Source organism: Ctenopharyngodon idella, chromosome 5 (genome assembly GCF_019924925.1).
Source record: "Ctenopharyngodon idella isolate HZGC_01 chromosome 5, HZGC01, whole genome shotgun sequence".
NCBI lineage: Eukaryota > Metazoa > Chordata > Actinopteri > Cypriniformes > Xenocyprididae > Ctenopharyngodon > Ctenopharyngodon idella.
In genome coordinates, this window is record NC_067224.1 from 31,701,220 (window position 1) to 31,715,057 (window position 13,838).

The following is a 13,838-nucleotide window of genomic DNA, read 5'->3' on the forward strand; positions in this document are numbered from 1 at the left end:
ACAGCATGGTTAAGATACACATTTTATCAGTTCAAGTGAATCTATCCCATGACTTCAGCACTATTACCAACAAGTTCTACCAAAAGAGCTGAAGGATGTATTTGCTTTAAAATGTATTTATTTACACTACTGATTAAAAGTATGTGGTCAATAAGAGGTTATTTTTTAAAGAAATTAACACTTTTATTCAGCATGACACATTACTTTAATCAAAAGTGACAGTAAACACATTTATGTTTTTTTTTTTACAGTATTTCAAAGAAATGCTGTTCTTCTGAACATTGTATTCATTACAGAATCCTAAAAAAATGTATCACGGTCTTCACAAAAATATTAAGTCTTTTTCAACATTGATAATAATAAATGTTTCTTGAGCTGCAAATCAGCATATTAGAATGATTTCTGAAGGATCATGTGACACTGAAGACTGATGCTGAAAATTCAGCTTTGCCGTCACAGGACTAAATCTTGAAATGCATTAAAATAGAAAACAGTTATTTTAAATTGTAATAATATTTCACAATAGTACTGTTTTTACTGTATTTTTAATAAATGCAAATAAAATGCAGCCTTATGAGCATAAAATACTTCTTTCCAAAACATTGAAAAAAATGTTACGACCCCAAATTTTTGAAAGGTAGTGTTTATGTAAATTTTTTTTTTTTTTTTTTTTTACATTTTCATGAAATTCTTGAACTCCCATATCTACTTCTTTTATTTATCAAAAACTTACATTATACCTAGAGCTGTGGCCTAGTGCTAAATGCTTTTACCTATAAGCGGTCACGTCATATGTATGACACAAGTTTTGAATCTGGCTTGAAATATTTCCTGTCCTCTCCCCACTGTTCTCTGAAAAACATGACAATAGAGACTATGGCTGTATCCAAAATCGCATACTTCCCTATATAGTAGGCAAAAAACAGTAGGTCACAAATGAAGTATGTCAGAATTCACAGTACTCATAAAAGTGTAGGCAAAAAGTCCGTGGATAATCTCCTACTTAAGGCGAGATTCTTAAGTGTGTATACGATGAACACTTTACTACCCATGAGGCCACAGTAGAGGATTTGAGAATGACAGTGAAGCGATGCAACTGACGCTGGTAGGTCACATGATAATGACAATAAGGTGAATGTAGTATGCCCAGATTATATACATACTACACACATTCATACTATATACAACATACTTTTTTAGCAGTTGTGAAGCAATTTCTTATTCAAAACAAATACTTACTCAAGAGAGTATCTAAAGAGTAAAAATATCTATAAATTATATAGTGGAAAAAATGTTAATTTCAAATTCTGCTAATTATTTTGCCAAATAATTTCACTTTTGTGGAACTGTATATTATACATTTGGAGATATTTTTGAAATCGAAAAATGTTAAAGATATAGCCACATGTTTAAAAACACTGTAGAGAAGGAGGAGACAGATGAGGGATAACAAGCTAGAGCAGAGTCCTTGAGTCTGTTGCTGGATCCGTCAAGGGCTTGCTCATACCTGTATCATCTTCAGTCCCTGCTGCACACCTGGCCTGGCCTCCCTTTTAGGTGTCTCACAGACACGACACAGCATGCTTATTTGTGTGTGTGTGTTAGACAGAGAGAGTGGGAGGTCTTCAAGTAATGTGCTAATTTCTTTAAAAGGGACTTTCCCACTACATTATTCCAGTGTCTTATTAATAGACATAAAGCACCATGTAAAGCCAGAAACTACAATGACTTTAAACACTTAAAAAAGTTTGTAATACAGTATTAAAAACTGAGCTTTTCAACAACTGGCTTTGAAAGGTTTTCTGATACCGAGATACTAAGAGAAAGCGTAGCTTAGTAGCGTAGCTATTCTCTGAGAAAGTAATTAAAACAAGCAGAAGCCTTCTGACAATTTGAGAGTCAAGCTGGACCTCTAGTGTTTCTCACAAAAAACAAGAGTAAAGTTTTTCTCTCTCCCCCTTTCTCATTCTCTCTCTGTCTCCACTGAAGCCCCTCCTGGTGGGAGGGGTAACCCCCCGTGTCAAACTTCAAAGAAGAGACTGAGCTCCTCTTGCATTCATCTCAGTCTACCAGCTTAACCACCGAGTTCAAACAGCTCACCCACACCCTGTGAGCTGAGGACTGGAGGAGCTGCACACACAGCACAGAGACAGACACTAGCGCAAACACAAGCAGATACATGCACACAAAAGGCACAAACACACAAACTTACATGCACAAACTTGCACAGAGCTTCATAATAATGTTCTTCTGAGACTTTTCTGAATGCAGTCTTTCAAAACTTTCTCCTGAAATTGCTCTGGAAAACTTCATGGTAGTAATTTTCATTCTTCGGCATATCCAAGACGGACTCTGCTGTTTGACCTAATTTTCGAATAGACTATTGCAGTTTAAAATAACCTCCTTTCTATTTTACCATATTTTAAAATGTAATTTATTCCTGTGATGCCAAAGCTGATTTGTCACGTGATCCTTCAGAAATCATTCTAATATGCTGATTTGCTGCTCAAGAAACTTTTCTTATTATTATCAATGTTGTGCTGCTTAATATTTTTGTGGAAACCATGATTTGTGGAAAAGGTGCCAGTTATGGTAGTAAAATACTAAAACATTATAAAACAATATGGCTTCTGATTGATCAATTCAACATTTCAGTCAATATGCAGCACTCATAGAAACATTGCAAACAATGAAACTATATACATGTGATAAATAAGAAATAACCAAGGCAAACAAACATACATAACAACAAACATGACAAGTCTATTCTGATAACTCCTATATATATATATATATATATATATATATATGTGTGTGTGTGTGTTTCATTATTTTTGTTGCATAGCAACGTTATGTCAGGGACTATATCTTCTAGCGGAAGGATGTTACTTAAAGGAATAGTTTTGAAACATTTTGTTTACTCACCCTGACGACTTTCTTCTACAAACTGAAACACAAGACGTTTTGAACAATATTTAAAAAAAAAAAAAAAAAAAAAAAAAAAACCCTGGACCCCTCAGCTTTTACTGCATGAATTAAAAAAAAAAAAATCCTTTGTTCCACATAACTAAAAATATGATTAGGATGAGTAAATGAGGACAGAATGTAAATTTTTGGTTGAACTATGCTTTTAAGAATTCGCTTAATGAAATAATATTTAACAAAAATTTTATTCTTAACATTTTTAATATGTAGTAAGAGTGCTTTGTGTCATATATTTTATACAAATAACATACAGAGTATATTATTTGTGGTGAAACATTTCATGCTTCAAATATTCAAACAGGCTTTACAGGCTTTTATTCAAAAAAAGAGATAGACAGCAGCTCTAATATAGCACAATTTTGATTGTCTGCCCTCATATGAGAATAAGAGCGCTTACTAGTGCTACATTAAGTGCTGACTTCAGTGGAGTACTTACTCTCTGCCCTAGATTCAGGCAACCCACACTAGAGCTCTATATACAGTCGCCAGCTCTGAGCAAATTGCTTTAGATATTGACACTGAAGAAAAAGGTGAATGACATTTAATTTCGGCAGTCATTTATGATAAAAACAGTGCTTCACCTGAATGAGCATTAGTGACTTTATATCAATGCACGCAAAATTTCCAATGTGGTCTGGGGTCTTCGGTTCAGTTTGTCAAATATGTTTACAACAGCAATTTTTTTTCACTCAAATGAGGCTTTATTTAGATGTGGATCAGTCAGAAGGCCTAAAGGGGTGGTTGTTAAAAAGTATAAAGCAAAAAATGAAATGTGTTTCAAGTATCGCATAGGTTTGCACTCTTCGCAGAACAGAACGAGGCGCACATTATTAACAAGAACTTTGCAAACTCAGGGAGATTTTCTCTTGGAGACTTGGAAAGTACCCGCACCCTCCCTTTTCTCCCCCTCTTCTTCGTGAGAGAGAGCATGTGTGTTCGATTAACATTTGCCGGAGTATTTGTTTATGGAGTGCTCTCTCTCTCGCTATGGCCCCACCCCTGGAATTCCGGGTGTTCCATATTTCCCGAACATGGTTCAGGAATTCTTTGACCTGATTCCACCAACTCCAAGACCACATCTCTCTTTTTTCTCCATTTTAAAGTGCAGAAATTTAACTCTATAAATGAGATGTTAAATATATAACGTAGCATTTCTGCTAACAAAGAGAAGAATCCAAATTTACAAAAAAAAAAATGTCTGAAACACAACTATGTGTCTGCTTTTGACCCCCCCTCCCTTCTCTTTCTTTCCGTCTTCCTCTCTCTACTTCTCTCAGCAGACAAACATGTCTCGTTAATCCTCTTGGCTTTCAAAACTATGAACAGGAAATGCTTCTTTTGCACTGGACACATCGCCGGCTTTTAACAGTTCGGTCATCTCTCAAATGCTGGCCTAAAACCATTCATTTATTTTTATATAATCGATCTTAAACCACTCTTTATGTTTAAAAAAGAACCTGCTGACATGTGGATAAAGTTACTGCTATAAAACAAAATGAAAAATGGGAAAAGGCTGTTTATATCTCTTAGATGTCATTGTTTCTTCCTGCTTTTTAAAGGGGTCACGGCTAGACAAATCGAATATTCCTTGATCTTTTGACATATAAGAGGTCACTGTACTATAAAAATATTGTGTAAGTTTCAGAACTCAAAACTTCCTCATTAGTCCAAAAACAGCTCATTGAAACCAAGCTCTGAAAATGACTCGTTTCGGATTTTGTCACATGATGTATGATGTAATAGTGTGATGAAAGATCACTTCTGCAGAATCAAATTAACGGCTACTTCTACATTAGTAAGATGAGATGGAGAGAAGAGATATACAATCACTGGACTAAAAATAACATTACCTTCCAAAGGATCCTAATGTTAGGAAACTGGTTATTTATTTTCCACTATGTGAATGTCTCAGTAGTCTCAGCATTATTTGTTTGTTTGGTAAATTTCACTGTGGATTCTTTGGTAAATCAGTTGCAATTTTGGCACAGGTTTTGCAAACAGATTTATACTGTAAGATATGGACCCGACAGTAATGCCACAACATGTAAGGCATAATTCTAATGCCTAAGATCAGTGATTTCTGATATGTAATGATTCATGTACAGTCAGAGGTTCTTTGTCTCAAAATTGCTTATTGCTGTTTATGTGTCAGTAAATCAAGCTAGCGACTAAACGATCAACTTCGCATTGTTTCTCTTAGTAGCATGAAAATAATCTGTTACTTAAATTGATTAAATTATATTATTAAATTATATACAGAAAGCGGTCAAACGCTTGCTTTATAATCGCTGGAGCTGTCAATCACACTCTCACCAAAACTCCCGTTACAATCAATGACACTGTCTATACTCATATTTACATCGTTTGAACTGTTAGTTATAATGAAAGCATTCGTGAGAGTGCAGAAATTGAGCTGCATTGACAAGATCGCTGCGGTCAAACAGACGTGACTGTCATTAGCTATAATGCTCATCACTGCAACCTTTCATGTGATGGGAGTAGATCTAAATGTAATACTACAATCAACACTTTTCATGATTAGTTAATCTCGACAGCTGTAATAGTAAAACTGTAGTAAAAGATTTCTAGAGTCATATGTAATACTTTTTTATATTCAAAGATGTTAGCCAATCACAGCAGTGGGCGTTTACATTGAAGTCTCACAGAGACTCAAATCAGGGAGCTAAAATCAGGGTAGAAAAATGGCCTTTTACTTCTAAATTATGACAGTTTTCTGATGTAAAAATCATACTAGCATTATAAGTGCACCTTAGGAAACATAAAAAATGCAGTTCATGACCCCTTTAAGCATGTCATTAACATTTCGGTCCTCTCTAAAATATTGGCCTAAAAACAAAACAATAATTGGAGTCAAAGCTTTTTTTTATTATTTTTTTTTTTTAAATAATTACATTAAAAAAAAATATTTAAAATGAGAAAGTTTGATTTAAAAAAATCATTTCAATGTAAGGAAGGTCAAATAAACAGGTCAAGGTGTCTAAAACTCAACCAATTGTTGCCTATACAAACATTCTCTCAATCCCCCTCCCTCGCGTTCTGTAAGGTAACAGCCATATAATACTGACCAGGAGAGTGACAGAGTGGACACCAGTAGAGGGAGTGTATGAAGAGTGGACTGCACATGTAACTAACCCATACGCCACTTCCTGAGAAGAGTTTCCGCGGTACAGAGACACTCCCTACAGCGGCACATAATGCATCCAGCAGCAACCAACACTGCAGGTTTCTGAAGGAGAGCAGGCCACTTGTTCCAAACATACTGCTGTACGTCTGAGCTTGTGTGTGTAGCCTATAAGACACAAAGAACATATGAAAAACAAAGGAAAATCCAGCCACACACTGCTAAAAATGTTTACTAATATACAAAACACATGCAGTGTCTGTTTAAACTAAAAATCTAAATTCTCATGTAAGATAAATATAGTTGATAACATTATCAGACTGTGAAATTTTGTATTCTCATAAGCATATATGACACAAATAGCATAAATTGCAAAATGCAATTTCTAATACACATTATTCTATGTTAATTAACCATTTATTTCTATATAATCGATTTTAAAACACTTTTTATGTTTAATAAAGAACCATGTAGATAAATTTACTGATATAAAAGAAAAGGAAAATGGGAAAATTCTGTTCATATCTCTTCTATGTCTTTTTTTCTGCTGGCCGTTTGAGCATGTCATTATTGGCAGAGCTGATTTGACGCTCGCATTTTCAGGGGAAATTGTTAGTTCTAATATTTCACTCACACACATACATACACAGCGGTCTAAGCACTTCAAGGAGAAATGGGCCCTCTGCAGGAGAGCATTAGTAGGCGAACCTCGAAATCAACGCAAAGTGTCACCACCATCCATTGGATTCATGACGCACATAAGCTGAAGGATAAAAATAGGGCACAAGCTACACTCTTGAGAATGCCCGTGTACCTGACACTTCCACGGCGCTTATATTTCTGTGGAAACGGACTGATACGAATTTCAGTTTGGAGAAAGAAAAACATTTGCTGTGAATTCGCTCATTCCTATGCTTCTAAAGTAGTGCGTGCTGCAGGCACAACCTCTGTCTTCCGCTGTCACCCTGCAGCGCGCACACGTGGGCGAGCCCGCGCAAGCTCTGTTGAGCTGGAGGGAGGAGTAGGCACGCAAGTAAAACATGCATCCTGACATGTGGAACATTTAACTTGTGTGTCGCTAGCGCACTATAGAACGTAATTTATTAAAAACGATATATTTTATGTATTTTATCAAATATTTTAAGAGACATTTTCACGATATGCTTTCGTCCTTCATAGCCTGTTACAACTGTTAAATGTAATCATTTAACGTTAATATGAAACATTTTAAATAGCCTGCTTAAAGTATATATGGTTTTGTCTTGTTTGCTTGCTTATTTAAAAGTATTATTTTGGTTGAATTCCACGTGAATGCGCAAAGGTTTACCTATGGTGCGTGCATGCGTCCGTGCGCGCGCACCTCGATGTCCATATCCACCTAGAAGCCATCAAAAATGCACCCCCCTTCGACTGAAGAGGGTAGTGAGGAGAATAATTTCTGGCACTGTGAGCAGCGGCACAAAACTACAGCCGCGTTTAAGATAATCTCATTTTAAATGAAACCAGATGATATTCTAGCCTACCTAAAGTAAAAAAAAATACTACAAAGTCTATGTGCATTTTTAAAATCCTTGGGGTCATTATTTGTACTTTGGTCTGAACCAAGGCTGTCATTCATGTTGAAATCAATGAAATTGATTACCAGATCAAGGACAGAGCCGAAGAAAAACCCTATTTCTAGCCTTTAAGATTGGTAAGGTGGTTGTTTTTCTCGGTGTTCGTGGTCTTCTGAGTTTCTAAATTCTGAAATAAAGGCTACAGATCTTGGACTTAAAGGGATAGTTCACCCAAAAATGAAAATTCTCTCATCATTTACTCGCCCAAGTTGTTTCAAATCTGTATAAATTTCTCTGTTCTGCTGAACACAAAGGAAGATATTTTGATGAAAGTTTGTAACCAGGCCGCTTTGGGGCACCATTGACTTCTATAGTAGGAAAACAAAATACTATGGAAGTCAATGGTGCTCCAGAACTGTTCAGTTTCCCACATTCTTCAAAATATTTTCCTTTGTGTTCAACAGAACAAAGAAATATACACATGTTTGGAACAACCTGAGGGTGAGGAAATGATGACAGAATTTTCATTTTTGGGCGAACTATCCCTTTAATGAGATGTACACAACTTTTGAAAATATATATTATAGAGAAAATGTACATTTTGCAGATATTCCTGCTCCTGAAACGTGACAGCTCTGAAAAAAATCATATTGATGATTTCTGCTCATTTTTTGATTTATTTGATATGTGTTTGACAGATGTTGATGCATATAATCTGATACATAATCATAATTGCTTAGCAACAAAATATCAAGAGTAACTTCAAAGATAGAACTAAAGAAGAAAGTAAACACATCATGTTGTTAGAAGAAACCACTTTACAACACACTTCATATCTAGGTTATAGGCCTACTAGTAAAATACTACTAAACGGACTTAAAATTAAATAAAATGTAATTAAATACAAATATATTTTTAAGATAGCCAGGACAGCAATAACGTTGTGCGTTCTTTACAAAAAAATACGAGCAAAAAACTAAATACCCTGTGTATGCGTATGTGTTTGTGCTGTGTTGGAGATAAAAAGAGCGAGAAAAAGAGTTTGTGTGTGTGTGTGTGTGTGTGTGTGTGTACCTGTGTGAGGGAGAGATACAGCTCCCTCTTTCTTTCATTCTCTGTATCTCTCCAGTTCCCCTCCCCACCCCCTCACCCCCATCCCTTTGGTGAACACACCCTCAGTCCGTGGCATGCAGATGAGTCTCAACAGGTTACAGGAAGCTGAAATTCCAGAAGAGCTAGAAAGGCTCAGACAGGAGAGGCTGTTCAAGTGAGTTCATTTGTCACATATGACATCAACGCGCAAACATTTCTTAAGAAAGTCGTTGATTCAACCAAAAAAAAAAAAGAGAGTGAGAACTTGCTACACCTCAAGCAGGGCTCTTTATTTTTAATTAAGAAGATCATTAAAGGTGTTCTGTGTATTTATTTCCACATATGAGAATAGTATTAGCCAGCCTGAATAGAGGAGCATTTCAAACCAGCTTATTTCACAATTATTCAATGCTTTCAACTCTGTATTTAGACTATGTATAGTCTATATAAATGTCGTTAGTTTATCTAGGTTAGTGAAAATAATCACATACGGTTTTACCCTGCCTTATTTATCATATATGTTCATATTACCACATTTTCCTGCAGAACTAATGCAAATAGAAATTGTCCGACAGACTTTGGAGGAAATCAGGCTACTTTCCGACCGTTCACTCAGCTTGCTTTACGGGAATAGAAACATGCGGGGAGATACAATCATTACCATGGAAACCAATCTTGCCTGAGGAGGATGGGGATGGGGAGGTCAGGACAAGTGGTTGCCTTGGAAACCGCACACATCGCTCACGCTCAGAGCCCTCCCTTAGCGGGCTGACGTATTGCAAAGGGGGTCGACGACTTTAATTGGCCGAAATTCAGCCTCTGGGCTTGACACCTCCCTCCCAACACAGTTCGTGCTCTTAAAGGGGAAATAAAATACAATTTGTGAACCCGGGCTAAAAATACTTTAGCAAAGGATAAGTCAAAATGTTACATGAATATAGGGTATGCAGTCTTATTTGGTCGCTGACTGTTGCTTCTGCGAGACGTTACCAAAAAACTGGAAAGTGAATTGCGCAACAGCCAAACGCAGAAGGGACAGCTTGTGTTTAGTAGCAGGCTATAATTCTGCAGCTAGCGCAATAAAAACTTAAAGACTAAGTGTTTGTCTTTAAAAAAAAAAAAAACTCTCCTCTACAAGAATATAGGCTACAGAATACTTTCTTATTAAAAACAAAGATCAGTAGGCTAATAATCCAATTTGCAAAACGAGAAATAGGCTATAGATTAACGTTTTGTTTATTTGTCAAAGACTTGAACCGTCACTAGCCTAAAAGCGCACGTGAAAACGTGGCCAAATGTAACAAAGCACCAACACACTTAACTCATTTTCGTATGATAAAACATAATGTTCAAAAGTATCCACAGACAGAAACATCTTACCGTGCAAAGCACCATCGCGTCATACCGCGTCAAGTTTAATAATCTACCACACTTCGATTAAGAAAAATATGTTACAGATCAGTGCACTTGCCTTGTGGGTTATTCATTTATGCCTTTTGAGATGTGTCAGAATATACTTTTACCTCAGCAGCTTTGTCTGTTACGCTATAGTAGCCTACTATTGTCAAAAAATGTCTACTACAATCTAGAACGTATGGTGGCGTCCGACCCTGGGAAATTGCATCTTGCGATTTATGTTAAGTTGATTACTTTGCCTTTAAGTTCACAAGGCATCCATCTGCCAAGCGGGGAAAGCTCCGCCCTGATATTTCACCCACTGGTCCTCCTGCCACCGGAATGCCCGCGAGTGTCCTGAGCAACGCAAATCACACTTCAAATCCCACAATGCTCCTCCTTTGATAAAAGTACTTCAGTGACGCCTTAAGACCGGGGAATGTAGTTTTTCCTCACTTTAATTTAGATTGACGTTAATTAAAAATTATATTTTTAAATTCTGTATATGTCTGAGTTTGTTTTATTTGACTAAGCAGAAAAGAAAATAAATGCCGTAGGTGAACAATGATTTGAAGAATTAGAGTAAGTGGCTTATGTCAATAGCCTATTAAAGCGTCTTTCCGCAGTCCACAAAAAAAATGATGAAGATTCAATTTAGGAAAGTCTCATAAAGTAATAGGCCATTTAAATACCTAAAACTTTTTTTTTTAAAACAAAGTTGGCATTCAAATGCAAAACTTCGTAGTAAAAGACAAAAAAAATAAAATTTGTGATTTTATTAAAATTGAAGCTATTATTCATGCGTGACATTCTAGTAAGTTATTAAAAAATCAGTAGGCTAAGTATTATTTTCAAATGCAATGTTGCATGAGCGTGTTTTTGTAATCTTTGTTTTGACCCCACTGAAGGATGTTATTGAGCAATCATCTTCTATATTAGACAATAAGAAAGAGGTGCTTACCTCAACTAACAAGAAAATAGTAAATCCCATATTTTCTATGAGGCGTTTAGAAGAGAATTAATTTTCTTTCTGATGATGGAAGTTTATAGCCACTGACCTCTATCACAACCGGAGAGATAGCATTGACTGATGATTCACTGTCGCTGGAGTAGGCCAGTGTTTATGCTTTTTCTGTTTACCATGAGACTAGGACATAACAGAACATGTGTTGTAAATAAATGTTTTTATGTCACTGTAAAAGAGAGTTACAAGACTCACACAGCAGAGCAGTTCAGCGCTATATTCTTCTCATATTCACCCATATTTTCTGGTGTTCTGAAGGTAGATGCAAGAATGTAAATCTTAATCTGAAATCTTTTAAGAAAATGTTTATGTGCGGCCAAGTTAAAATAGATTCAGGTGAGACGTTAGGTGCTTCCAAATGTTGTTTATCTTTGGTCATTTTATAAATTTTTAAGCATTTTTATATAAATAGAAGAATTGTTCTCATGACCTTTCATATATGTTATTATTTGTAATATATGTATTATATTATCTCTCAGTTTGCCCAGTAGCCAGTTATTTACTATTAAATTATTAATTTAATATTTACTGGTTATGAAATATAAAAGTTAAAGATTTAAAATAAAATGTCAAGTTAATCTGTGAATACATCACAATCTTTCGTTCTTGTAATGGCTATTTCATTAGAAGGATAAGATAGCAACTTTGTATTTGAAAAATAAAAACTAAATGCAACATATAACATGTCCAACTTTTGCTTATCTTACATATATGATCTATGCACAAACATGTTTTACTAAAAACATATATATATATAAAAACATTTAAATACATTTAAATTTTAAATTATAATGAAACCTAAATCGATTGATCTTGAAATCTCCATTCATTATCCAACAAGAGTTTTATAGGGCCATTTACACCACAATTACTGAAAGTGACACCCTTACCCCACCCGCTCGAAACAAAATGTGAGTTTGCTTTGAAAAAATGTGAGAATGCCTAGAAACTTGTAGTTGAAAAAAATCTGTAAATGTTGGTGTGCTACTAATTCCCCATGATGAAGTGCTATTTTCAGATCAAATTTATTGAAACTGCCTCCGACATGTAATGTCAGCATATTATTCTACCTGGATGGATGGATGGATGGATGGATGGATGAATAGATAGATAGATAGATAGATAGATAGATAGATAGATAGATAGATAGACAGATAGATAGATAGAATGGTACATATAAGAATGGCACATACAAGGTTGTAAATGTTTGCTTAGACTTGTCACTTCTGAAGATTCTGTTATGATAGGGAACATATAAAATAATGACTAAAAGAGAGGTGAACATCTTATTCCAGCTCTATGTTTAGAGGCCCATTAGACAAAATTAGCCTGCATTAAGACTAATAGTCTGCACACACTAAATATCTGTGTAGAATTTTGATGTCTTAAACATACTTTGGCATTATTGGAAAGTGACAGGATAAAATTTAGCTGTTCTTTCAAAGGTAGAAAGTCTGCTTATTTGTAAATTATTAAAATCTCATAGGGTTAATGTGAGGAACTACTCTGCTTGGAGACCATATGACATTGAGGAAAACTGGCTTCATATATACTCTAAAAAATGTTGGGTTAAATATGGACAAACCCAGTGTTTGGGTTTTTTTGACCAACCTGCTGGGCAGTTTTATTTTATTTAGTTGACTTAAATAAAACTACCCAGCAGGTTGGGTCAAACATTTGACCCAACCGCTGGGTTTGTCTATTTTTAACCCAACTTAGGTTATTTTTAACCCAGCACCAAAATGACCTTGATTTTAGATGATTAAAAGTAATTACAAAAATGAAATGTTAGTTGGAGAAACAGTCTAGCATCATTTCTTTGCAGATGCCACTTGGTTTGATATTTTGTTTTCTAATGCAATGACATTCATACATTTTAAATGTGTCTTAAGTGTCCAAATAGTAATATGGAGTGGATGGATGCACTGCTGCACAATGTGTTGCATGAAAGAACAAAATTGACGCAGCACTGGCAGATTTATTAGGTATAGTCAGTATAAAGTTTTCACTACTAATAATTGAACATCTGAATATGTCTGCAGTCTTGGTCTAAAGCAACTATATGCATGTATTTCTTTAGTGCAAGATATATCTTATCCTTTTTTTCATGCTGCATTACAGCGGTTTATTATTAAATTAGTTAGAACTCATTTTCTAAATGTCGTCGGTAAACTATTACATACCTTTACCTTTTCTGAAAATAATGTTGCATTACAAAACCCACTGCCAAACACAACTCAACTGTGCTCTAAACCTGCAGATTATCACTTCTTATCATCATAAAGATTCTATCAGATAAAAGACAATTTTATCTTTCTCTTATTATAAGATTATCCCCCGGTTTCACAAACAAGGCTTAAGCTATAGTCCTAGACTAAAATGCATGTTTGAACTGTTTCAACTACAAGAAACTTGCTCTGAGATATCAAAATATGTCAGTGCAATTGTTTTGTCTCAAGATGCAAATCAGTAATATTTTTTTCTAAGACACGTTTATAAAAGTTACTAATTGAACTAAGGCCTAATCCTGGTTTAGGCTAAGACTTGTCTGTGAAACCGGGCCTATAAGTCATAAGTTTCACCTTAAATTGTAAAACAGCTTAACTGTCAGTGTCTTTATGTTTTTCATATTCCATTCGGTCTT

General features: G+C 35.3%; 1 protein-coding gene across 4 annotated transcripts in view; it reads right to left on the reverse strand.

Moving 5' to 3' along the window:
- Nucleotides 1-13,838, reverse strand: part of ptpa (protein phosphatase 2 phosphatase activator) — a 117,519-nt gene that overhangs the window by 83,828 nt on the left and 19,853 nt on the right. For all 4 annotated transcript variants that reach the window (XM_051892916.1, XM_051892918.1, XM_051892915.1 and 1 more), the window contains exon 10: nucleotides 6,139-6,295. In XM_051892916.1, coding sequence (XP_051748876.1) covers nucleotides 6,139-6,295 — 157 coding nt within the window. The remainder of the gene's footprint in view (nucleotides 1-6,138; nucleotides 6,296-13,838) is intronic.